The 27,295-nt window shown below is 38.6% G+C and overlaps 1 protein-coding gene across 3 annotated transcripts in view; it reads right to left on the bottom strand.

The window, feature by feature from the left end:
• The window catches only part of Klhl18 (kelch like family member 18), a 52,959-nt gene that overhangs the window by 18,229 nt on the left and 7,435 nt on the right, over positions 1-27,295 (bottom strand). For 2 of the 3 annotated variants that reach the window (XM_076844803.2, XM_076844812.2), the window contains exons 2-3: positions 3,265-3,395; positions 714-854 (exon numbers count right to left, since the gene is read on the bottom strand). In XM_076844803.2, the coding sequence (XP_076700918.1) occupies positions 714-854; positions 3,265-3,395 (272 nt within the window). Of the gene's footprint in view, positions 1-713; positions 855-3,264; positions 3,396-27,107; positions 27,133-27,295 lie in introns of all 3 variants that reach the window. The other variant, XM_076844820.2, reaches the window with a different exon arrangement.

Raw genomic sequence — 27,295 nt, 5'->3', positions numbered from 1 at the left:
CAACATGCAGAGAGATGCTCTTTCAGTTCCACCCTGGGTGTATGTGGCCTAGAACTAACCCTCACCCTCAAACCTCTGGTGGTTAAAAGACCTTTACCTTATGACTAGGCTACTCAGCCTCCTGAGAGGGGAGAGAAAAAGCCTTCTTATTTGTTATGTTACAAGGTCAAGGGAGAACCATGAAGCCCATTGCCAAGCACCAGAAATGAGCAGGGAAATGATCCATGGTCTTTATCCTAAAAAAAATTATAATGATTGCTCCCAGTAGATGAAGGGAGACAGAGAATTATAGGAGGTGAAATGTGGGTGGGCTCTAAAGAGTTAAGTCCTAAAAGGGAAGTCAGGAAGTTTAAGAAATTTAAGGAGGAGGAAGTAGCCAAACAAAGATGGAGATGGTTATGGAATAATAATGAATGAATTAGTTTAGTGAGAAAATTAGCTAAATTAGCTAATTTCCATGTTGATCATACTGGAGAGGGAAGATGAAAAGAGGAACATTTCACAACAAGGGAGAGGGCAGACATGGCAAACTGTGTTCTGCAAAGGCTGATCTCAAAGAGGTGGGCACTGTTTGGTAGTGATTTCAAGAACTGTCGTCTCTGCAGAGTAACCTTCTCACTTCACCCACTTCATAAATGCTATATGCACAAGGACAGCAACCTGGCAGGGATTTTAGAAAGGGGATGACCATGCTCCCCACTACACCACCTCACCGTTCTCTGAGGAATGTGCAGCAGGCGTCTTTGATGCTTTGCAGCTGCAGGAAACTCGCCCCCATGAGCAATGACTGGACATTTTGCTGGTCAATGGCAAGGTTGCCGTTATAAGCAAAGTTGATCAGAGCCTCCAGGGCACTAAAGGAAAGAAGGAAAGCCATGAGAAGTTCTTCAGAGAGGAGTATTGTCCCACAGATGACTCCAGCCTAATGAACTGACCTGACTACCTGGACAACAGATGTGCCCTGTGTAAAAATCCATTTACCCACGTCCTTTGAGACTCTAAGTGAAATAACTACTTCAACATAGCCAAAGACTCACTTTACTTAGCTGTCTTCATTGTTCAAATAATTTTACTGCAGAAAAATTATCTAGGTTAGGGTTGTAGCTCGGTGGTAGAGCACTTGCCTTGCAAGTGTGAGGCACTGGGATCGATGCTAAGCACCACAGAAAAATAAATGAATAAAAAATATTGTGTCCATCTACAATTAAAAATAAATAAATTAAAACTAAAATTAAAAAAAAAGAAAATTATTCACAAACTCCTTATTGAAAATGTCAATGGTGACCGTTTCAAAGTTTGTTTTCAGTCTTTGTTTACCTATATGCAAAAATTATATGGCTATAATCATAAAATACTTATCAAACCCTTTCTTATATTGCTATGCTGGCTTCATATTTATTATTTTTGGTAGCTGCTATATGATATTTCAACATTGGAAATGTGCTACAATTAATTGCCGTTACTGGTAGGCATCATAGTGGTTACTGTCTCATTGCCATTATGTTTCAGATTATTATTATTGTTTGGAGGTAAATTTCTAGAAAGAGACTTCAATGTATTTATTTATTTATTTGCCTCCAATTCACACTGAGAATCAAAGTTAAATTCAGCCATGGGGCTGGATGAGTTCTGACCCCCTCTATCTCTCTGACCTCATTACCTTCTACTCTTTTTTTTTTTTTTTTTTTTAATATTTATTTTTCAGTTTTTGGCGGATACAGCATCTTTATTTTATTTTTATGTGGTGCTGAGGATCGAACCCAGCACCCTGCGCACGCCAGACGAGCGCACTATTGCTTGAGCCACTTCCTCAGCCCCTACTCTTTTCCTTTTGTGCTCTGTTCCAACAACCTGTACACACTCTCACCTCAGATCTTTTGCACTGGCTGCTCCTTTTGTTTGGAAGGCTGTTCTCCCATTTGGCTCATTTTCTCACCTCAGTTAAGGTCTTGGATCAAATATCACCCTACCACTTGGTCGCTCTGAAATGACCCCACCCATCATTCATTAACCTGTACTCTGCTTTACTTTTCTTATACCACGTTCACTCCCAGCCATACCATTTATGTACTTGCCTCAAATTGTGCATACCATAGATGCTCAGTCAGTTTCTGTTGATGAAGCACTTGGATGTTCATAGAACTCAGCATGGCTTGTTCAGACACAGAACTCAGAGAAGAGTGCACAACTGCCTGGAGACCCACTGCTGTCTTTCCTTATTAGTAGCTGGCCTGAGATTCCTGTCTTGCAGTAGGTACAGATAATCCCCAATCATCCAGAGGTGACACACTTTCTCCTAGATCCCCTTTCCCTAGGTCTTACCACCATGAGATTAAGAGATGAGGTAACATATAATCATATGTTATTAATAATAGGATAACCTTGGGCTGGGGCTTTAATTTTTTGATCCATCAAATAACCATAAAATTCTGCCATATTCTAGACCTATTGACCAATACAATAGTCATTACATATGACTACTTAATTAAAATCAAATTTAAAATTCAGTTCCTCTGTCTTACTAGTCACATTTCAAGAGTTCAACAGCCATCTGTGGCCAGTGGCTACCATTTTGGACAGCACAAAAAGACCATTTCCACCACTGTAGAAAGTTTTTTTTTTTTTTCATTGTAGAAAGTTTTAATGAATACTTTTCTAGAATACTGAGAAGGAAAGTAAATGAAGATATTTATTGGAAGAATTATTTTGCCAGCTAATAAATAGTTAGTTCAAAAAAGTACAGAGAGTAATACACTATCAAACTGATATCCAGCCCCAACTTATAAAAATATCTTGGACTTTAATAGTAGAGTAAAAACAACATCAAAACTCCCTTCATGGGGACTGGGGATATAGCTCAGTTGGCAGAGTGCATGTCTTGCATGCACAAGGCCCTGGGTTCTAATCCTCAGTACCACATTAAAAAAAAAAAAAAATCTGCCCATGGGGTGGACTCAGCAACACATTAAAGGCAATAAAGGAGGGGGGGAAAAAGTATTTCCTTAAAACTCCCTTCATTTGAACTCTGTCTCAAGTCACTGGCTGAGATTCTAATGTGTTTACTAATCATCTATTATCTGTATGAAGATACGTTCTTAGATACCATATCCTGTTATATGATACAGGTCCTCAAATGGTCCCAAGTATAGGGTAAAATTGTGCCTGGAAAGCAGCTGGTAAATCCTAATGATGAACCAGATCAATGAAATATCTGGTTGAAATATATGAGGAAAAAAAAAAAATCCTAATAGCAGGATTTAGTACCTTGGATCCATTCCTTGCATTACAATCTCATCCTGCTTGCACTCCATCATATCATTTGTAAACATAGCATGGAAGTACGGGATTGAGGCTGCTAAGACGATCCGGTGAGCACTGAATTTGTGGTCCCCGATCTGTGGGCAAAGTAAAATACAAAGACATATTGAGGAATGCAAACATAAAATCCCAATTTGGCATTCCCACAGCTTACCCCTTTGCCCATTGCATCACAATCAAGGTTTATGATGAAGATCTGGAAATATTTTAAATTCAACATACAGTAGAAGAATGTTATAGTAGAAGAATGTAAACAATTCATTTAAAAAATACTTATTTTTTTAGTTATAGATGGACACAGTAACTTTATTTTATTTTTATGTGGCGCTGAGGATCAAACCCAGTGCCTCATGCATGGTAGGCAAGCGCTCGACCTCTGAGCCACAACCCCAAACCAACAATGCATTTTAATGAGGTGTTAAATGATTAAAACTGTAAGCCTGAATGCTTCTAGTGATAAGTTTTTACTTTAATGGCATTCTCCAGTGTACCCCTCTCAACTCCTCAACAAACTCAAATACCTGACTCCTTCAATGTTAATCACAACCTCAGTTTTATTGGAAGGAAGATGGATGCTAAGTATGGTGGCACACACCTGTAACCCCAGTGACCTGGGAGGCTGAAGCAGGAGGATCACAAGTTCAAAGCCAGTCTCAGCAATTAGTAAGGCCCTAAGCAACTTAGCAAGACCCTGCCTCAACAAATGAAAAAAAATGGACTGGGGATATGGCTCAATGGTTCAGTTCCCCTAGTACCAAAAATAGAAGAAGAAGGAGGAGGAGGAAGAGGAGGAGGGGAAGATGAAAGAGGAGGAGGCAGAAGGAGGTGACAGAGAGAATACACAAACTGTCCAAGAACACTGGAGCTCCTAACAGTATGTTCTTCAATAAAAGTAAATATATAGTGAAAGTAGAGATGAGGAGAAATGAGACCAGACTTGAATAGGGGCTGTTTGTGAAGACCAATGACATAGATGATGCACCATGGGCTCAGAAGTTGGAGGTGGTGGGTGGGTAGGGGGTGCTGGGGCACCAAGAAGGCTGTGGTAGACAAGGAACAGTCCACAGCACCTCTGCAAAAAATAACTCTGATAGCAGCCAGCAGGAATGAACTGTGTTGCAGACAGGTCAGTGATCTGTATAGCCCAAAGGGACAGAAGCCAACTCTCTCTCCCAATTTGTATCAGACACTAACAGACACATGCCTGAAGAATTCTATAAAGTGTTTCACAACTATCTGCCAAAAGGTTATTCCCTTCAATAAGCTTTACCATTTATAGCTCCAAGCTATATAAACATTTCCACTTAAGAACTTTCTGTTCTCTAGAAACAGCAAAACAGCATTTCCATCCCACTTTTCTCAGGTTCCATGTTACAGAAATGCCAGGGCATCTCACTACTTGATGCTAATCTCTGTCACATTTACTCAAGAATTTCAGTTCAAGTTCCATCATTATGTTATCATCTTTCTCTTCCTTTTCTTGTTTTTATTTTTTATTTTTTTGGTACCAGGGATTGAATCCAGAAGTGCTTAACTACTGAGTCACATCACCAGCCCTTTTTCTTTTTTTAAAAAAAATATTTATTTTTAGATGTATATGGACACAACACAATGCCTTTATTTTTATGTTGTGCTGAGGATCGAACCCGGGTCCCGCCTGTGCTAGGCGGGCGCTCTACTGCTGAGCCCCAATCCCAGCCCCCCTAGCCCTTTTTCTTGATTTTTAATTTTGAGACAGGATCTCACTAAGTTGCTTAGGGCTTCCCTAAGTTTCTGAGGCTGGCTCTGAACTTGTGATTCTCCTCCCTCAGTCTCCCAAGCTGTTGGGATAACAGGCATGAGACACCATGCCTGGCCATCACTATGTCTTCTTTGACTTAATTATTATCTTATTATCTGTAAACAGCCCTTCAAGATCATAAACACAATCTTGCAAATGCCAAAGGATTCTTATCAGATTCAAATTCTATTAGTTCTTCAGGTACTAATCTTACTACCTTGCTGGGGATACATGCTTAGGATTCTATTGTAATTTTTTAAAAAATCACAATAATACAATAATACATTTCTCAAAGTTGCTCTAGGAGATACACAATGAAAAACAGCAGTCTGAGTCCACTCCTGAATCCTGCTCCCAGGAACTTCCTTCTTCTGGGATTTAGTTTCACCTTTCTAAATAATATGCTAAAATGTTACTTCTTGAATTTTCACTTAAAGATATCTCCTGTGGCAGCCAGCTCCAAATAGCCTCCAATGACACTGACTCCAGGTATTCATGTCCTTATGCAGTTCTCTCCCACAATGCATCATGGTTAGTGTATGTAACTAATAGAATACAGCAGAAGTGATCTTCAAGAGTAGGTTGAGTGGGCTGGGGTTGTAGCACAATGGTAGAGCGCTTGCCTAGAATGTGTAAAGCACTGGGTTTGATTCTTAGCACCACATATAAGTAAATAAAGGTCCAATGACAAATAAAAAAAAAAAAAGAGTGAGTTGAAAAAGGAAACTGAAATTCCTTTTAATGTCTCTCCTGGGTCACTTACTCCAAAGGAAGCTGGACTACACAGTCTAAGCGGAGGACCCCATGAAGAGGAACTAAAGCCTCCTCCTCCAGCCACCTATCTGAGCTTGGAAATAGAGCCTCTAGCCAGTCAAACCTCAGATGACTTCAGCTGTGACTGATGTCTGGACTATAACCTCATGAGAGACCTCTAAATGGTTTCTGTATTTTTTAAAATAACTTTTTAGTTGTAGATGGACATGATACCTTTATTTTATTTATTTTTATGTGGTGCTGAGGATCGAACCCAGTGCCTCCATATGTGCAGGTAAGTGCTCTGCCACTGAGCCAGAATCCCAGCCTCAGTTTCTGTATTCTTTAGGGAAACTTTGAGGTAATCAATACCTGTTGTTTTATGTCACTAAGTTTTGGTAATTGTTATGCAGCAAAATTACATTGCTAGTTTAATTGCTGTTATAGAATATTAAGAGTCTGTTCTGACATCCTCTTTATATAGTATCCAACAAACTCTATCTTTCCAATTATAATTAGGTCAAACTTTGATTAAATTACGATGTGATTAGGTCTGAATATTATTTTTCATCAAGCCAAGTTGTGAACCATGACTACATTTCTTTTTCTGTATGATGTGATTTTCCCTCTTAGTGAGCTCCTCTTTATTTGTTCAACTGGGTACTCTATCAGTTAGTTGTCTATTTCTAGAGACTTCTCTGCTAGAACTTCCTCCTCCTGGGGGTTTTCTTTTCCTAACCTGTAATGGAACCCCAGTTTCCTGGATCCTCTTCACTTCCCTTCCTTATTTATTTACCTATTCTGGAGGTCAGGGTCTTCTTGTAGGGGTTATATGCACAGTTTGTCTGAGAATGTCTTTGCTATCCTTCATCTTGGGTGACAGTCTATTGGTCAAAAAAAATTTGAACTAGGAATTTTTTTCTGTAAGATTTTTTTTTTTTTTTTTTTTTGGTACCAGAGATTGAACTCAGGGGCACTCAACCACTGAGCCACATCCCCAGCCCTATTTTGTATTGTATTGTATTTAGAGAGGTTTCACTGAGTTGTTTAGCACCTCACTGTTGCTGAGGCTGGCTTTGAACTTGTAATCCTCCTGTTTCAGCCACCTGAACCACTGGGATTACAGACGTGAGCCACCATGCCCAGTTTTCTGTAAGAATTTTGAAGGTGACTTTTAAATTTATTGCTTTTGTGATATCTAATACTGTTCTGAATACTAACCCTGAGTATTCTCTCTAGAAGCTTTTAGAACTTTCTATTCTTGGAGTTCTGAAATTTCACAAGTATTGTACCTTGCTGGCCCCCCCCCCCCCATATATTGTGCTCTATTAATCTAGAGATATTATTTCAGTTCTGGGAAAATATTTTCATACAGCTTCTTTGATAATTTACTCTCCTCTATTGTCTTTATTTTCTTGTCCTAAACTTCTATTAGCCAAGGGTTGGATCTCTTGGAATAATCCTATTGTTTTCTGATCTGTTCTTGCCTATTTTCCATCTCTTTCCTTTACTCTATTATTTAGGAACTTCTTTATCTTGCAGTCATTCTGGGTTGTAGTTTTTCTCATATATATTTTTAACTTTCAAGAAGTCTTTCTTATTTTCGTAATGTTCCATTTTTTTTTTTTTTAAGAATCTTGTTTGTCTGTCAATGTGAGATTTTCTGTTGGTATATTATATAGTAAATGTTTTCCCTTCTTTTCCATCCTGCTTTTACTGTTTCCTTTGAATTATTTTCTTGTCCATCTGTTTTGAACTATCCTTTATATCCTTTGGATACACTTGTCAATTTGTGGGCTTCACATTAGGATGATCAGACAAGGTCTGACCTTCTGTTGGAGACCCCTGGAAATACTAGTATCTTTTCCAATCTCTTGTATGAGAATATCTGCAGCAGATATTCTAGAAACTGGGTGACAAAGGGGATGGTGCTACCATTCACTATTTAGAACTTTATCTTAAAGTCCTGCTTTCAGTTTTGCTTCCCCTTTCAACCTCCTGTGTGGTAGCCTACATTCAGAGCCTCAGGTTCAATGTCTAAGACTAAAACTCCTGCCTCCTGAGAGGGCTAGCGGCCTCTAACTGCTTTTCACATAGATGTTCAACTTCTGTTCCTGTTTTCAGTATCTGGTGTTTCCTAATCTGGAGGTACTCTAGGAAATACAAATACAAATTTGTATTTGAAATACAAAATCCTCTTTCTTCTTAGTTAGACCAAGCTACAAAAGGGTCTGGAAGCCTATCTTATAAGGAATGGCTGAAGGGGACATGATGGTTGTCTCAAATCCTAGAAGGATGGGGGCAAATGGATGGGGCAAATCTAGAAGTTAAAAGGAGACAGATTTTAGTTTATCATAAAGAGTAAGAACCTACCACCTAAGAATGATTAGGGTGTTCCTGGACTGGTTCTAAAACTATGTAACCAGTCAAAGGATCTTCCAATTCTACTATCCTGTGACTACACTTTTGTGAAAAGCTTTAAAAAATCCAAATACTCTCACCTGTAATCTTAGTTAAAAAAATGTTACTTAAAATAATGAGATAACCATTTATTGTGATCTTTTTTATATGCCATAGACTATGCCAAGTACCTCTTGTGCACATTTTATCATTTTAGTCTTCATAGCAACCCTCTAGAGTAGGTAGCTACTGTGAGTCATATTTTATAGAAGAGGAAACTAAGATTTGGAAGTAAAATAGCTTGCCCAAAGTCAAGTAGTATTATGTGAAGGAGAAGAAATTACGTTTGAGAGTTCGAGAATGATCTAGTAGCAAACATCTTTTCTCACAGCTTCAGTTCTCAGGCAATTAAAATATTTAAAATTTTATTTTTTATTTTTATTTTTCTGAATGCAGAAGTTCTCTACCACAGAGCTAAATTCCAACCCTTTTTATTTTATTTTTTTTTTAATTTTTAACCCTTTTTATTTTTAGACAGAGTCTTGTTATGTTGCCCAGGCTGGCCTTGAACTTGTTATTCTCCTGCCTCAGTTTCCCAAGTTGCTGAGATTAAAGGTATGCACCACTACGGTACACAGCAAAAAACAAAAACAGAAACAATAAAACTTTAAAATAAGAACAAAATACCTAGGGCTGGGGTTGTGGCTCAGCAGTAGAGTGCTCGTCTAGCACGTACAAGACCCTGGGTTTGATCCTCAGCAGCACATAAAAATAAATAAATAAAATAAAGGTATTGTGTCCAACTACAAATAAAAAAAATAAAAATATTAAAAAAAGAATAAAATACCTACATATATGATTAAACTGTATAGAATTAAACACATACATATACATAAATGATTAAAACTAAGGAAATCTGAATAAATCGGTAGATTTCATCAGTATCAATATCTCAGTGATGATATTATACTTTCAGTTCCTCTGACCAAGAGTTTCGCAAGATACACCACTGGGAGAAAAATGGGTAAAAGGTGCATGTCACTTCCTTGTATTATGCCTTACCACTGCATGTGACTCTACAATTAACTCAAAATGGTCATTAAGTAGGGGTTAGGGGGACAAGTTGGGCTTTTTGGCTGCATGCCTATAATCCTACCTACTTGGGAGGCTGAGGCAGGAGAATTGCAAGTTTGAGGCTAGCTTGGGCAACTTGAAAAGACCCTGTATCAAAATAAAAAGGGTTGGGAATATAGCTTGGTGGTAGAGTGCTTGCCTAGCATGTGAAAGGCCCTGGATTCACCTTTGGTACTGTTTATTTTATTTTATTTTTTTTAAATTTTTAATATTCATTTATTTTTTTTAGTTCTCGGTGGATACAACATCTTTGTTTGTATGTGGTGCTGAGGATCGAAACCGGGCCGCACGCATGCCAGGCGAGCGCACTACCGCTTGAGCCACATCGCCAGCCCCTTTGGTACTGTTTAAAAACAAAAAAGAAAAAAAAAAAAGAAAGAAAGAAAAGGAAGGAAGTACATACAAAGCAAGAAGGAAATAAAAAAATATATTTTTTACAGATGTAAAATTGTAAACTAGGGCTGGGGATGTGGCTCAAGCGGTAGCGTGCTCCCCTGGCATGCGTGCAGCCCAGGTTCGATCCTCAGCATCACATACAAACAAAAATGTTGGGTCCGCCGAAAGCTAAAAAAAAATAAATATTAAAATTCTCTCTCTCTCTCTCTTTTTTAAAAAAATTTTGTAAACCATGGCTTTGTAAGAGGGCAAGCAGGTTCCCTATTATTAATACCTAGAATTACATAGACTCATGCAAAGACTACTCTTCCACTTATCATGAATTATACACTGTTACTTCAAATCCTCCCTCTTCCCAATCTGTAAGATGGCAAAGAAATGTGAACTGATACAACAGAATTTAGTGAAAAAAATCAATAAGAAACACATAACTGGTTTGTCAGAAAACCATTTGGCACATATCCCTACCTTTAAACCTGCTTTGTTACATACCTACCTCCAAAACAAAACATCTTATAAAGTATTATCAATGAAATGGATTCAGACAGTAAATTTAAAGTATTTGAAATAGTCAGGTTCAAAGTTCAAGACAGGATGGAAAGAAACGAATCTGATGTACATGAAGCACTCTGAAAGAGCTAAACTCATGAACACACTTGAGAGCTGTGAGGCTGGATCAGGACATCAGATCTCCCTGTGTGTACAACAGACGCCAAGTGCCCATGGCCACTCCATCACTTACGGATCATAACTATCAGTGCCCACCATTTAAACACTGTGAGATGATCTGCAATGAATAGTAACTACATAGCAAATTAGGGGCAGTCATAGGACTCCTTTGGTATATACAGTATCCCTGAGTTTGCTTCCAAGAAAAAAAAATCAATTTAAATAGAGAAGACAAAACCACTTCCACTAAAACCACAGCAAAGACTCAGTATTCATGTGACTGGTTCTACAAAAGGTAGATATCAGAACCTCTTTTTCAGCAAGGCTCTGCATAGTATAAGCCCCACAGGCTTCCTCCATATTTGTTTCTTATTAAGCCTATGTACCTTTAATATTTGTTAACAATGTTGTTTGGAAAATTAAAAGAGTTGGTGGAGTTATATGAAAGGGAGGGAGATTAGGTCCTAAAAGTAGATGGGAAACTTAAGTGTACATGTGTTGTAATCCCACTATACTTGGCTTTTAAAATCATGAACAAACTATTACTTTGATAAATGTTAAAGTGGCCTCTGTAATTCTAGTACAGATATGAAAGGAAGAGTGCTATGATGTGAAGTTGAAGAAAATGAAAAGGCATCTAAAAATTTCTACACCTTACTGTTAGATGTTAGAAAATCAGGGAACAATATTAAGGAAGGAATTCCAAGTTTATTAGGCCACTCTGTGGAGGTGGAGCATGAAGTGGAAGGGTAGAGTGCCTGCAAGGAGCAAGGGCAAGGAGCCCACTGCCCAGTCGAGAAGGAAAACAGAAGAGCTCAGCCTGGATGGTGCTGGTGGAGTTGGGAAAGGAGAAGAGGTCAGACTCAAGAAAGGTGCTGAACTTAGACTCACTATGACCTGTGACTCGATACATGGGGGTGCCATACACATAAAAGGACAAAGTCAATGGTAGACAACCAGTAAAGTTTTGAAAGCTGACACTGAGTAGGAGACATCCAAGTAGCGAATACCATGCAGGAAAAGGATGGGTAAGTCTGGAACACAAAGTTGAATCTGGATTCAACCAACACTTTTGACAATCATCAGTGTTGACAGGAGGAGATCACTTAGGAGGAGATCACTTAGGGGGAGAGCTTGGAGTGTGAGGAGTCTTGGATTATGACTCTTGAAGAACTCCAGCATCTGAACTTCACATATCAGAAGACGCACCTGTGAAGGTGACACAGAAAGAGATACAGAAAGGAAGAAAGGGTATGGAAAGAGAAGCAGGGAGGACTCTGGAAGCAGGGAAGAGTGCAGGAGCAGCACTGTGGCATAAATACTAGCATTAGAAGGCTCCATCAGCGTGGCTACCTCAGGCAGGCCTCCTCCAAGTTGGCTAGCAAACTTATAAAATGAGATCATTCCTACTTATCTGACCTCTCAGGAGTTTTTGAGAAGATCAAATATAAAAGTCTAGAATGATCGATATGAACCAAATCACCAGGCCACCCCGATTTCCTTAAGAGTCAATAGGAAAAAACTGTTGTCCTGTGCAGACCAAGTTTATGTTGCTGCCAACCCTGGGTCTTGTTTGGAAGCATACATCTGTAATTTGGCAAATAACAGGATGTGACTCAAAGCTTGTTTGCAAACCTGACAAACAGAGGTGCTTCATAATGGTGAATGAAGGGAATAAATGACTGGATGAATGGGCTCTGGAGCATGCTGCAGCTACTTAGCTTTTTCTGAGAGGGACCTCAGAATTGCAATTTTGGTCTCATTAAATAATATATGTGAAAATACCTAGCATAATGATAGGAACTTAGCAGAGACTTTTTTTTAGAATTATTTTTAATATTTATTTTTTAGTTTTCGGTGGACATAACATCTTTGTCTGTATGTGGTGCTGAGGATTGAACCCGGGCCGCACGCATGCCAAGCGAGCGCGCTACAGCTTGAGCCACACCCCCAGCCCTTAGCAGAGACTTAACAAAAAAGTTTTTGTTACATTCAACTAAGAGTGTCAATCACCAAAGACTAAGACATAAATAACTGAAATACTCACAAGTTCAGCCTGATGAGGTACAGAGATTAAAACTCTTATTATTATTTTATTTATTTATTTATTTTGGTATCAAGGATTGAACTCACCTAACCACTGAGCTACATCCTCAGTCCTTTTACTTATTTATTTATTTTTAAAATTTTGAGACAGGGTCTCGCCAAGTTACTTAGGAACTCACTAAGTTGCTGAAGCTGACTTTAAACTTGTGATCCTCTTGCTTCAGTCTCCCTAATCAGTGGAATTATAGGTGTGCGCCACTGTATCTAGTGAAACTCTGAATTTTAGGTGTAGCTCTATTATAGTTAAAAGCAAGCTGCCCAATTTTACCATGCCTCAGATTTCCAGGTTATAATACAGATTATTACGGATTGGGGCATGCAAAGAATAGGAAAATACTTTTGAGATTCTCAAAAGAAGCACTGAATACTGGTAAATATTATTCAATTAATCACTCTATTAGGCAATATTAGAAAACACAGCATAGCCTTACAGATCAAAATACTTGCCAATCTCTTCACGCTGTGCCCATCTTAGGAGACAAGAGCACAAGCTATATGGTATGTGACAAACTTGCACCAGTTTCCAAGCCAGCTGTTACTTTTCTGTTTGACTTGCGTAAATTTCTTCCCTACCCCTGAGCCTCAGTTTGTTCATCTGCAAAATAAGGGGCTTTAACTGAACCAGGTTTCCCAAAAGACAGTAGTTCTGCGAATGACAATAGCCCAACTTGAATTTAGGAAAGCTCTTGATTTCTATTGTGGTAGGACCCATATATCTTTGAAAAGTAACTGTACATGCACATAAAAAATATTTATCTAGCCGATAGATTGGTACAAATGTGGATTGGTTTGAGGGTTATAATTCTAGGGATTCCCTGTGGCATGGGAACCCCTGCATCAGAGGTGCTCTGAGGTCCCTCTGGTTAGTACAGTCTAAGACTATGAGCAAACAAAAGGAACCAGAAATCTGGAATACTTCATTGTCTGCCTCAGTTTTGACTTGTTCTCCCTCCTCATTCCCTCTCCTTCTCCCTTTCTCTCTCTCTCTCTCTCTCTCTCTCTCTCTCTCACACACACACACACACACACACACACACACACAGTGTGTGCACACACCCCTTCCCATTTCTTTGCTTGAAAGGACTGGAAATATTTCATTCCAGCCTTGCCATGGATCAACAGGGAGAATGCAGTGTGACACCACAAATTCTGTTCCTGTCACAGGCAGGTGGCTCAATATTCAACCAGCTGTGTATTCAAACAGGAAAAGCAGTAGGGTAAAATCTGAGTTGGGAGTAATCTGATAGAGGTGTTTGCAAAGAAAGCAAAAGATACATCCAGAATACATTTTGCTTTGATGGAAAACATGTTGACACAATTGCTTCTACTTTCAAGGAACTCACAAAGAGCATAAATAAAACAAATAGTTAAGTGCCCAGGCTGTACAGACAGAATCCCTTGGGATTAGTGGGGCTAAGACTAAGCTTTTATGCAGTCATAAAGGAGGCTGAAAATGCATAATAAACTATCATTTTACTGAAGCATAAAATTGAGTCATAAATGCTATGAAGTTGGTGCATAAAAATGAGTCTATAAAATGGAAAAGTAATGATCTGGGTTTTGAGGTAAGTACCCATAGTCCATGTTACTTGGTGGGAGGAGAAGGAAGTTTCACTTCAGCTCAGGAATTCAAAACCAAACTGAACAACAAAGGAGACCCTGTCATAGAATAGAAGGGATGACCTATTCCTTAAAATTCCTTTAGGCTCCATAGTTATTATGATTTATTTATTTAGGTGTGAGGAATTCAACTTGGGGGTGCTCTACCACTGAGTTATATCCCCAGTTCTTTTTATTATTTTGAGGCAGTTAAATTGCTGAGGCTGGCCTTGAACTTGGAATCCTCTTGCCTCTGCTGCCCTAGTTGCTGGGATTACAGGCATGGGCCACTGTGTTTGGTGGTAAGTATAAAAAATTTAAGAAAGAGCATCAGGGAGAATAAGAACAGGTATTCTTTTTTTTTTATGGGTGTTAATTTAATTTTATTTTACTTGTTTTAATTAGATACATGGGCTGGGGATGTGGCTCAAGCGGTAGCATGCTTGCCTGGCATGTATTCGGCCCAGGTTCAATCCTCAGCACCACATACAAAAAAAAAACAAAAAACAAAAAAACAAAAAACAAAGATGTTATGTCTGCCGAAAACTAAAAAATAAATATTAAAATTCTCTCTCTCTCTCTCTTTAAAAAAAAAAAAAAAAGAGTACGGGGCTTTAGCTGAAGTCTGGCCTACTTAAAAAAAAATTAGATACACATGACAGTATCATACATTTGAATCAGATGGGGTATAATTTCTCATTTTTCTGAGTGTACAGGTTGCAGAATCACATTGATCATGCAGTCACGAACAGGTATTCTGAAGACAAACTACTCAGGTTCAAATCTAGATCCTATTATTTACCAGCTGTGTAACCCTGAGCCAGTTACTTAACTTCTCTCTGCCTTTAACTTATTAATTTGAAAAATAGGGAAAACAAAAAAAAAATAACCCTATGAGTTATTGTGAGGATTAAATTAGCCAACATCTGCAAGTCATTTAAGACATGCATGGCATATACTAAATACTAAATTAGTACTTGGTAAATAAATAAAAGGGATATCTGCAAATTTGGAATTTTATAGAGGTTATTTCTAAGACTTTAGAGGAATTGTGGGCTTATTTTAGAATGGCCCATGAGTTAAGAATTGTTCACATTTTTGAATGGTTGGGGGAGATTCAAAGTATATTAATAGTTATGATGTGAAAATTATATGAAATTCAAATCTGAATGTACATATATGAAGTTTTATTAGAACACAGACATGCCCATACAATGTTAAAACTGAGTAGCTGTGACAGAGACCAACAGTCCACAAAGACAAAAGTAGTTACTATCTGCCCTTTTATAGAAAGAGTTTGCTGACTTCTGCTCTAGAGACCCAAGGAACAAATACTGTGAAGAGGGAAGTGAACACATTCTCTAGAAAGGAGAAGGTGCTGATCCTTATCCACGACTCCCACCTCTAGCCCACATCATATCTAATTTTCTGCTGGTGTTCCCAGACTCGCCTTGCTGACTAGCATGAACTGTCCACAGATTGTAGAATTCAACACTGAAATGAACTGTGTCCCATACAAATTGCTTGCTCCTTTGTAAAAGCAAGTAAGCTGAGCCTGAAATAGAGGCATTCACAACAGAGCCATAAATGGCCAGTACAGGACTGTGCCACCACCAATGTGCCTTTTTGTTAAACTTTGGTTTCTTAACCATAGTTACACAATTGTTCTTTCTTTCTCCACCTCCCATGGAATTTAAGTGCTAACTAACCCCAGAAAATAATGCAGTCTTGTCCAACAGAAATGTAGGAGGTAAATCCTAGCTACTTGGGAGGCAGAGGCAGGAGGACTGCCAAATTCAAAGACAGCCTGTGTAAGTCAGCAAGATCCTGTCTCAAAAAAACAAAAGAGGCTGAAGATGTAACTCAGTGTTGAGCACTCCTGTGTTCAATCCCAAGTACCAGGTAGTAGCCGGAATGAGGACTCCTTGAACTGTTTTCCTACATCAAGTATCAACTAATCCTCTACCTATTTCAGCAAACACCAAGCACAAAACTAGCTCAGCTTAGCCCTCCGTTCATAACCAAATCTTATTCAGATGTTAGGTAAGTTTATTCTACATTTGAGAGGTAAAAACTTAGTCCAAAACGCTGTAGTTGTCTGTTATTTTTCAACTAGTGGATTTCAAACCCTTGAGGATAATAAGGGTCATGTACATTAACTAACCACCTCAGCAAGAATTTGTTAAAATTAAAATACCCACTTTTCTTCATAATCTCTGAAAAAACTCAAAAGTTAGCAGCCCCCCAAATCAATAGTTCTCTTTGAAAATAACTCTAAAAAAAGATGGCAGTTTCATTAAAGATTATAGTCAAAATGTGGCTGGGGGTGTAACTCAGTGGTATAGCGCTTGCTTGACATGTGGGAGGCCAAGTTCAAACCCCAGTATTGCAAAAACAAAACAAAGAGATTTCAGTCAAATGGACTATAGGTTCTCTAGCCTAAATTCAGAAAAGGATATCAAAGACTAAGCATAAGGCATTATGATTTCCTATTCATTTCCTTCAAGTTTTTCTTACATATACAAAATAGGTATAGTAAATTTTAAGTTCATTATTATCTATTAAATATATATATACACATATATACAAACATGTTCTTTTTAGTTTTAGTTTTTGGTGGTACTGGGGAATGAACCCAGGGGCGCTCTACCACTGAGCTATATTCCCAACCCTTTTTATAAAAAATTTTATTTTGAGACAGGGTCTTGCTAAATTGCCTAGGCTGACCAAGTGGCTGGGATTACAGGAGTGTGGCTGTTGTGAGTTTTCTTGTTCTTTTTTTTTTTTTGCTCTGAGCCCTGGGATCCAAATGGGCTATACCCCCAGTCTTGGATGTGTATGAGAGTGTGTGTGTGTGTGTGTGTGTTATATTCGTGTGTATATACATACGTAAATTGATTTTTTTTTGCAGTGCTAGGGACCAAATAAATCCTAAGTTGTCATTTTAAGAAATTGATCCATTATATCAAAGTTGTCAATTCATGTGGGTAGAGTTGTTCATGCTATTCTCTTTTATCCTTTTATGATTACTATACCTGCTATTTCCTTTTTATACTGGTGATTTATGTCTTTTTTTTTTTTTGTCAGTTTTGCTAGAGGTTTGTTGATTTTATTGACTCTAGTTCAATGGTAGAGTACTTGCATGCATGAGGCTCTGGATTTGATCCCCAGTGCTGAAAGAAAGGAAAAAAAAAAAAAAAAAAAAGAAAAGGCAAAACAATCTAGAAATCAAAAACAAAAACAGGGGCTAGGGAAATAGTTCAGTTGGTAGAGAGCTTCCTAGCATGCACAAAGCCCTGAGTTCAATCCCTACCACCACCAAAATAAATAAATAAATAGATAGATAGATAGATAGATAAATAAATAAATAAAACAATAAAACCCCAGAACTAGTAAATAAGTTCAACAAGGTTACAGGATACAAGAGCAACATACAAGAATCAATTGTAGGGGAGCTGGGATTGTGGCTCAGTGACAGAGTACTTGCCTAGCATGTGTGAGGCACTGGGTTTGATTCTAAGCACCACATATAAATAAATAAAATAAAGGTCCATCAACAACTAAAATAAATATAAATACATATACATAGTCAATTGAAGGGTAGGGAAGTAGCTCAGGGTCAGAATACTTGCCCTGGGTGGGGGATCCTGGGTTCATCCCCCAGCACAGCAAAAACAAAGCAAAACAAAAAAAAGAAAAAAAAAGTGAGAAAAAGGGAAAAAGACATGAAGAGCTATTTCATCAAATATGTTATATAGATGTAAACATGTAAAAAATGTTCAGCATCATTACTCATTAAACAATGCAAATTCTAATCAAGAGCTATTACTACACATTCAATGAATGCTCCAAATAAAAAACAGTGACAATACTAAATGCGGATGAGGAAGCAAAAGAACTGGGTCAGTCGTTGTATTATAGTTTTCCAAAAATAGAACTAATATAAGCGAGAGGGAGAGGGAATTGAGCAATTGGCTCATGAGATTGTAGGGATTAGTAAACCCAAAACCTGTAGTGGGCTGGCAGGCCAGAGATTTAGATAAGATTTGACTTTACAGTTTTGAGTGTGAATTATGCAGGGCAGGAAAGCAGGCAGGAAATTCAGGCAGGTTTCTTTCTTAGAATTTTTTTTTTTCTTTTGTGATACCAGAAACAGAACTTGGGGCTTCATGTTGGACGGGCAAGCACTCTTTCACTGAGCTGTACCCCAGGCCAAAGATCAACTTTTTTTTTTTCACATGGTGCTGGGGATTGAAGCTAGGGCCTCACACATTCTGAGCAGGCACTCTGACACTAAATGACATCCCAGACCTCTCTGCTATCTTGAGGCAGAATTGCTATTTCAGGAAACTTCAGTTTTTACTCTTAAGACTTCAAACCGATCGGATAAGACTGATGCACATTATGGAGGATAATCAGTTTTCTCAACATCTACTAATTAAATGCTAATTACAGAGCTTGGGATGTAGCTCAGTGGTACAGTGCTTGCCTAGCATGCTCGAGGCTCTGGGTTCAGTCCTCAACGCTTAAAAAAAAAAAAAAAATTACCAATCACATCTAAAAAAATACCTTCACAACAGTATCTAGACTGGTGTTTTACCAAACAACTGGGCACCACAGTCTATCCAAGTTGACACATAAAATTAACTATCACACTCATACATGGCAGTAGGAATCTATGTATAGGCAGTTTGGAAAACAGCAATTTATTCTAATACTAAAAATATACTATATTTTGAAACAGCAAAATATCACTAGACATTTATCTCAGAGATAAATCTACTTAGAAATATGAAAGAGAAAACTAATCAACACACACAATAACTTAGAAGCACTTAAAGGGCATTATGCTGAGTAAAAAAATTAATCATAAAAGGTCATATACTCTATTATTCCCTTTATATTATATTATCAAAAATGAGAGATGAAGAATACACAGAACCAAGTGTGATGATGCACAACTGTAGTCCCAGCAATTTGGAAGGCTGAGACAGAAGAATCATTTGAGCCGAGGAATCTGAGATCATCATCTCAAAAGAATATGCTATATTTTAATAGTAATATACATTACTATAATATAGTACTGGTATATAAAACACACTATAGTTTTTTTTTGTTTTTTTTTTTTAATTGAAACCCCATCTCAAAAAAGAAACCAAACAGGGCTGGGGATGTGGCTCAAGTGGTAGCGCGCTCGCCTGGCATGCGTGCGGCCCGGGTTCGATTCTCAGCACCACGTACAAACAAAGATGTTGTGTCCGCCGATAACTAAAAAATAAATATTAAAAAATTCTCTTTCTCTCTCTCTCTCTCCTCTCTCACTCTCTCTTTAAAAAAAAAGAAAAGAAACCAAACAAACAAAAACAAAAACGCGGTCTCCAGAAAGTAAGAAGGTTTGACAGGGAAGAACTTTGTGATCATAGAATAACTGTATCAAGGAGGTCACTGGTAACCTGGACAAAAGCAAATGGTGGTAGCCTAATAGAACCAACTTATCTATTCTTAATGAAGCAGGAGTTCCATCAAGGCAACAATCTTTGTATGCTTCACTTTTCTTGGAACACTCTGGCAATTCTACTCAATATTTGTTGAACAAATGAAGCTTCTGAATGAGTCAATACCACATACACTTGAGTCTAGTCATTTCAGTCCCTATTATTTTGGGGTCCCTACTTTTTTACAAGCCAGGTCAAACTCCAAGCTGGTCCTAATCTACTTCACCCAGTTTTAACCCCCTCCATGCCTCTCTTCTAAGGTGCTGGCAATCCCCCAACTGCCCTATTCCTCTGCTTGTAACCTTATGCCCCATTTTTCTGCCCAGTGAATTATATTCCTTATCCTTCAAGATCCAGCTCAAATGCTCCCTCCTCTGAAGTACCTCTCTGACTTCCAGGCAGGCAGCCCTCCCCTTCTTGCTCAAGACTCCATTACTGCACACATTATGTCGTCATCAATGAATTTCCTTCTCTCAGGCTGAATACTCTTCCCACAGAAAGGCAGATTGTATCCAAGCCCTTAACAAAGCACCTCATGCAAAAGTGTTCTTAATGAATCCCAAAGCCTGTTGGTCCTGCATCTGAGTATAAACAAGTCACAAAAGTCATAAAACTTCTGATGAATTTTACCTCTTTTTTTTTTTTAAACTGTTGACCTTCTAGTTCAGGACTAGTGGAACCGTCAATGTGGGAATTCAAAGGAGGCAAAGCACAGGAAATTTGTCGGCTGAAGTGAAAGTTTCAAGAAAAAGGTGGTGAGGCTTAGGGCCAACTTGTGGAGGGCTTGATTTCCAGGTAAGTAGAAATGAATAAGTAGAAATGAACAAGCTACACTACTTACCTTGTTTAGGTGGGTTTCTAACAAGGTGGCATGTAAGGAAATGGGGGCAGGTAACCTTTCCCCTTAAATGTTGATGAACTGCCTGCCATTCCAGAATATAGACAGAGGTACGCTCATCCATCCATGAGCAAAAATGATCAGTCCTCACAAACCTGTAGGGCCGGGAAACTGATGGCAAGTATAATAAAATATACTAGGGTCACTCTGAGGTTTTGATAGTATTTTAAAGCACACTGTCTAAACACTCTACTGATGGAGTTTTGGTCTCTGCTTTAGGGGGCCCCACTGCGTAGTGTCAGGAAGGGGGTTAAAAAAGGAAGTGGCTAACCAGTTGACACTAAAAAAAGCTCTGTGGCAAATAATCCCACATAAAGAGCTGGTTAAGACATTTAGGCCTGTCCCCACCCCTTCCAAATCCTCCCCCACTGCCCACCATCCATATTCAGCAACATAGAATGGGACAAGGGGGAGGAAGATGGGAGAGCAAAATCCTCAGGAATCAATGAACAGTGAATTGTACCAACGAGGGATTTGAGATGTTCTTTTTTTCTTTCTTTTTTTTTAAATTTTTTTTTTTTTTACCAGTTTAAACTGCTCACCATAAGAATTCAAGTTCACAGTTTGCATTCAACCCACATTTCCAATCTTAACTTCTCACCTTTCACCTTGTTCCTCCATGTCTTTCTTCCTTGAGAAACCATGTTATTTTCATTCCTGGGCCTTTGGATAGATTTTCTACTAGCCTGGAATGCTTCTTCCCATCATGTCTGTCAAAGTCCTACTCATCCTGTAAGGTACCAATCAAATGCCATCCTTTCCAAAGCAGTCACAAACCCTCTGAAATGTAACTGTCATTCTGCCTTATCTCATTATAAACTGATAAGTATCCATCTCACCCACCAATTTATAAACACCAAGAGTCCTATCCATAGCAGGGAATCCCATGCACTGAGCAAAGCACCATGCAGAATTACATGTACTTCTACAGTAGACTGACTGAAGAAGCATCTCAAATATAATACCACAGCCCTTTCAGGTCATTCAGCAAACAAACACCTTTGAGCACCAGAAACATGCCAAGAACTATACTAAATAAAACATGGTTCACATGCTTCATGAGTTCATCCTTAAGAGGGGAAGAAAAACACATATACACTGTGTCTGAACACAGTGGTAAGGGGAACAGGGAATGGTAGTAAGGGGAACACAGTGCTAAGGCAATGTTCATTAAACCTTTGTGTGCACACTATGTAAGAAGCACCAGATTCTAGTTCAGGAGGGCCTGAAATTCTGCATTTCAAACAGGTTGCCAAGCACTGAGAGAAATAAGCCATTATGGTACAAGAGAAGAGGGAGTGATTAACTACACCTGGAGGAACACTGAGAAACTAGTACTCAGAGAAGTGAAACTTCACACAACCCTCCAATGTGACAGAACAGGGCATGTGCCCCTGCCAAACGGAAATACATAGGCTGGCAGGGAGACAGGTGTATAAACTTGTGAAAGACAATGTTAAACAGATACAAATGCAAAGTGCTTAAGGAGAACAGAGGAGGAGTGTTTGGTCATTTCTCTCCCCTTGAGAAAACACAAAAGAAGCCCTGAAGCATGTAGAGGACTGTGCCCAGCATCGAAGTATATATTCCAAGCCAAAGAACTAGGGGAAAGGCCCAAAAAAGGAGAACACAGGTCATGAAGAGAAAGCCAGCTGATGTAGGAGATCATGAGTAGTCGACTAGGGGAGAAGGGCAGAGAGCGGCCAAGTTTGGAAGCCCCCGAATAGCAAATACTCAATTGGCTATCCTAGAAAAGTCAATCCAAAGTGGCTATCAATAACAGGAATCCTTGGGCTGGGGCTGGGGCTGGGGCTGAGCGGTAGAGCCCTTGCTTTGCACACGTGAAGGCACTTGGTTCGATCCTCAGCACCACATAATAACAAATAAACAAAATAAAGGTATTGTGTCCGTCTACAACTAAAAAATATATAAAGAAAAAAAATAACAGGAATCCTTAAGTGCCTTCCTCTTGTGTCTGAGACAGCAGGGACAGCAACAGATTTCTATGAGCAGCTTAGAATAATCAGAGATTTAGTTAAATCAGCAGTCCTTTCCTAAATCCTATAGAAAATTACCCACCACCTGCCGCTCCTGCATTCCCACTACTCCAAGAGATCTTGATGACTTATAAGACTAGTCCATAGACAGGGAAAAAAAGATGAGTTTTACCTTTTAAAACCACCAACAGGGCTGGGGCTGTAGCTAAGTGGTACAGCACTTGCCTCGCAGGTGTGAGACCCTAGGTTTGATCCTCAGGACCACATAAAAACAAATAAGTAAATAAATAAAGATATTAAAAAAATAAAATAAAATAAAACCACCAACAGCTGAGCAGTTCTTCCTGCTCCCTTGACAAGTCTGTAACCTTTGACTTTCACTCTACACAGAATTTCCTTCAAGAACCAGACAGAGGGTTGGGAATGTGGCTCAAGCTGTAGCACGCTCGCACCACATACAAACAAAGATGTTGTGTCCACCGATTACTAAAAAAAAATAAGTACTAAAAAAATTCTCTCTCTCTCTAAAAAAAAAAAAAAGAACCAGACAGAATTAGTTTCTCTTGCTCTGGCTAGTAGAGCAATGAGGGTAAAAATATACATAGAATCTTGTGCTCTCTTCATGAACTGTGGAACAAATATCCTATCTTTCTATACTACAGGTACACCCTAACACTCTGCTTTGACTCTTCATTCAGAAAAATAAGCAGATAATTACTGCTTTAGCTTCATGCATTCATAAAGGTTGTTGTTTCTTTGTTTTGGAGCTGGGGATTAAACTAGGACCTCATGTGTGGTCATGCTAAACACATGTTCTACCACTGAGCTAGACCCCTAGCCATTTTCAAAGTATTTACTATTCCATTCTCTTTCAAGCAAGGACCACTATGGTGGACCTGGGGAAGCTACCTCACTGACCACATGTTGTTTTCTCTCTGATCATTCTATTTTTACCACACTAGCTTCCTGCTGTTACCCCAAAATAACAACTATGTTCCTGCTTCAGGCCTCTGTGCTGCTTCTTCCCTCTACCTGCCTCAGCTATCCTGGACTACTGCCTCCATTCAGATCTCTATTTAAAGAGGCTACTCTAGTCCCTCTAAGAAAAATAGCACTCTATGGGGCTGGGGATGTGGCTCAAGCGGTAGCATGCTCTCCTGGCATGCGCGAGGCCTGGGTTCAATCCTCAGCACCACATACAAACAAAGATGTTGTGTCCGCTGAAAACTAAAAAAAATAAATATTAAAAAAAAAATAGCACTCTGGGGCCCGTTGTCCAGCTTTATTTTTCTTCATAGCAGTTATCACAGTAGAAGTTTTCTATCTGTTTATTGTCTGCTGCCCCACTAGAATGTAAGCTCACATTCACAAAGGTGTGGCATATGCTGCTCACTGTTGTATCCAGATCTTCAGTGTTCCATTGACCAAAGTGAAATGTGAAGCTAAGAGTAGGAGAACAAGATCAGAGAAAACCTGAAAAACTGGGGCTGGGGATGTGGCTCAAGTGGTAGCACGCTTGCCTGGCATGAGTACGGCCCGGGTTCGATCCTCAGCACCACATACAAAGATGTTGTGTCCGCCGAAAACTAAAAAATAAATATTAAAAAATTTCTCTCTTAAAAAAAAATCCTATTAAAAAAAAAAAACCTGAAAAAATCAACTTGTTGGCTGCACAAGTATCTTTTCCTACAGGGTGAACAAGAATTCTCTCAACACACTAGTAAAGTTAAAGGATTCCTGGGTTAGGTAAAAGGTGAAGAGGATCTCAATTAGGACACAGGTTTACTGATCATCTATTATATAGCTACCTCAGTAAATAATTCAGTCACAGTCCTGCTCTTTTGGAGTTTATAAAACTATGTATAATTATGTAATTAATTGTGATAAGTGTCACAAGATATACATAAAAGAAAGAGGATGAGCCAAAGCCAATTCCAGAGTTTTAATCACACATGACTAGATGGAAGGTGTGTCATCCTTACAAAAAGAAAGCAAGAGATGTTTAGAAGGGCAAGAAGATTCATTTTAGACATCATGAGTATGAGGATTAAATTAAATTCTACTGCTTGAGAAAAAAATAAGGCATAGAAATACAGATCTGAAAGCTATTTGTAATGTGTGGATGATGCCAATAAGCCTTCACTTGGAAGAAATGTTAGCATACATGGTCACATGTCTGGTCACAGGACAGCTCCGCCAAGGTAATGTGACATTTAGATTTTACAAATCAGTCAAGAAAAGTAGGCTCACAACATGTGTGAAGCACTTACATGTGTTATCTCTCAGATGCAAATTCCTTTTAAATGATCAATTGAAGTGCAACTATAAATAAGTGCAACTTATACTATTTATAAATGGCATGCACTTGCATATCCAGCTAATAGGGAAGCTGAGGCAGAAGCATTGAAAGTTCAAGGCTAGTCTGGGAAAAATATACAAATAAGTAAATAAGAAAATAAAAATATGAATTACAACTGTAGGACTGAGCTAATACAATCTGGTTGTGTGTGTGTGTGTGTGTGTGTGTGTGTGTGTGTGTGGTGCTGGAGGATTAGACCTAGGGCCTTGTGCATGCAAGGCAAGCACTCTACCAACTGAGCTATCCCAGCCCCTCAATTTGGCTTTTAACAGCTGAGGCAATATGCTACAGAAAATACAGAGTAGGAAAAATTACTCCTTAGTATCACATGTTTCTGATCAGTGTGTTTAGATCCAGAGACAAATTGGTTTTTAGTGTCACAAAGCACTATAAGTAATCTCCTTGTCCACCTGGTAACAAGTTTTCTTGGGCTTATTATCTCTCCCTTTTTTATTGTGATAAAATATTAATAATATAAGATTACCATTTTAACATTTTCTGAGTATACAGTTCTCTGGCATTAGAATTCATCTTGTTCTTATAATCATCAACACAACTTTTTTATCTTCCCAAAATGAAACTTTGCATCCATAAAATAATAACTTCCCATTTCTATCTCCTCCCAGATGCCAGCAACCACCATTCTACTTTTTCTTTGTAAATCTGACTACTCTAGGTACCTCATGTAAGAGGAACCATAGAACATTTGTGCTTTTGTGAATAGTTTACCTCACTTGACATAATATCTTCAAGATTCATCCATGTTGTAGCATGCGTCAGAATTTCCTTCCTTTTTAAAGCTAACAGTCCACTGTATGTGTGTATGTGTGTGTATGTGTGTGTGTGTATGTGTGTGTATTTATCTATGTACAATAACTATACACACAATTTTTGTTTATCTATTTATCCGTTGATGGACCCTTGGTCTGCTTCCACCTTTTGATTATTGTGAATAATGTTACAATGAACATTTTTGTTCTTGAGCTTATTTTTTAAAAGGATTTTTGTATTCTCATCAGATTATCAGTATATTGCCCAGACATACCACTATACTGGGCCACATTTGAATTTCTTTTTTTTTTTTTTTTTTTTTTATATGTATTTCAGATACAACATTTTTTTTTTTTTATTTTTTAGTTCTCGGCGGACACAACATCTTTGTTGGTATGTGGTGCTGAGGATCGAACCCGGGCTGCACGCATGCCAGGCGAGCGTGCTACCGCTTGAGCCACATCCCCAGCCCTACATTTGAATTTCTGATCCTTCACTTATTCCTATCAAAAGCCTAAACTCTGATCTTTACCTTCAAGGCCCTGAACACAAATGGTCTGTTCCACTAGAACACAGGATTCTTCTGGCCTATCATTCTGCAATCACCTAAGCATTCTCAGCTTCAACTGAGACAAAAAGGGAACATGGTGTCTTTAGTTAACACTTTGGAAACATTCTGCTTCAAGCTCCAGCAGAGACACAAAATTTAACAGTAATCTCTCCTTATATGGGTTATTCATTTATCAACCAGTAGAGTCACATGATCACCTGCAGTAGTCTGGAAATTGAGTTCTTCTGATTCATCTGAACTTTTTTTTTTTTTTTTTAAACTTTTTTTGGAAGTGATGCCAGGGCATCACACAAATACTCTACTACTGAGCTACACCTTCAGTCCTTCATCTGTATTCTTTAGCAAGAGATGTTTCCAACTCCTAGATGCTATGTAGGACAATAAAGTAGCTGTACTGCAACCTGCTCCCAAAACAAACTTTACATATTGGGGGGCACCTCATGAAAATCTAAGGGAGATCAGTGGAGAAGAGAGACCAGGGGGGAGGAATGAGAAGGAGGAAAGGGGAAATACTGGGGAATGATATTAAGCAAATTATACTGTAATACTGTGTACATGTATGAATATGTTAGAATGAATCCCACTATTATGTGTAATTATAATGCACCAATAAAATATGAAAAAAAAAAAACCAAAGACCATATTGAAATATAACAGAGGTCAGTACACTACAGTCAACTAGGTTTGGTTTACAGTTGTTTTTGTAAATAGTTTTATTGGAATACAGCCACACCCATTCATTCATATACTGTGTATAGCAGCTTTTGCACTACATCAAAGCTATGTCATAAGAGAAACTGTATTACCCACAAATCCTAAAATATTTACTATTTTTGCCAGCTTCTAGTTCACACCACATACCTTAGTTCACTCCTCTTGTCCCCACCTGGAAAGAAGCAGTGATGTAGTCAGCTGTTTAGGATTTCTTCCTAAGGTCATCCTAGGCTAACCACAGGGAATTTGGCTGGTGCCATGCCAAAATGGCATCAAGATGCCTAGTAGGAAGGTAATGTCGTGCTTGTAATTTAGCAGTAGCTAGAAATAACACC

This window comes from Callospermophilus lateralis, chromosome 1 (genome assembly GCF_048772815.1).
Source record: "Callospermophilus lateralis isolate mCalLat2 chromosome 1, mCalLat2.hap1, whole genome shotgun sequence".
Classification (NCBI taxonomy): Eukaryota; Metazoa; Chordata; class Mammalia; order Rodentia; family Sciuridae; genus Callospermophilus; species Callospermophilus lateralis.
This window is presented reverse-complemented; position numbering and strand designations above follow the sequence as displayed.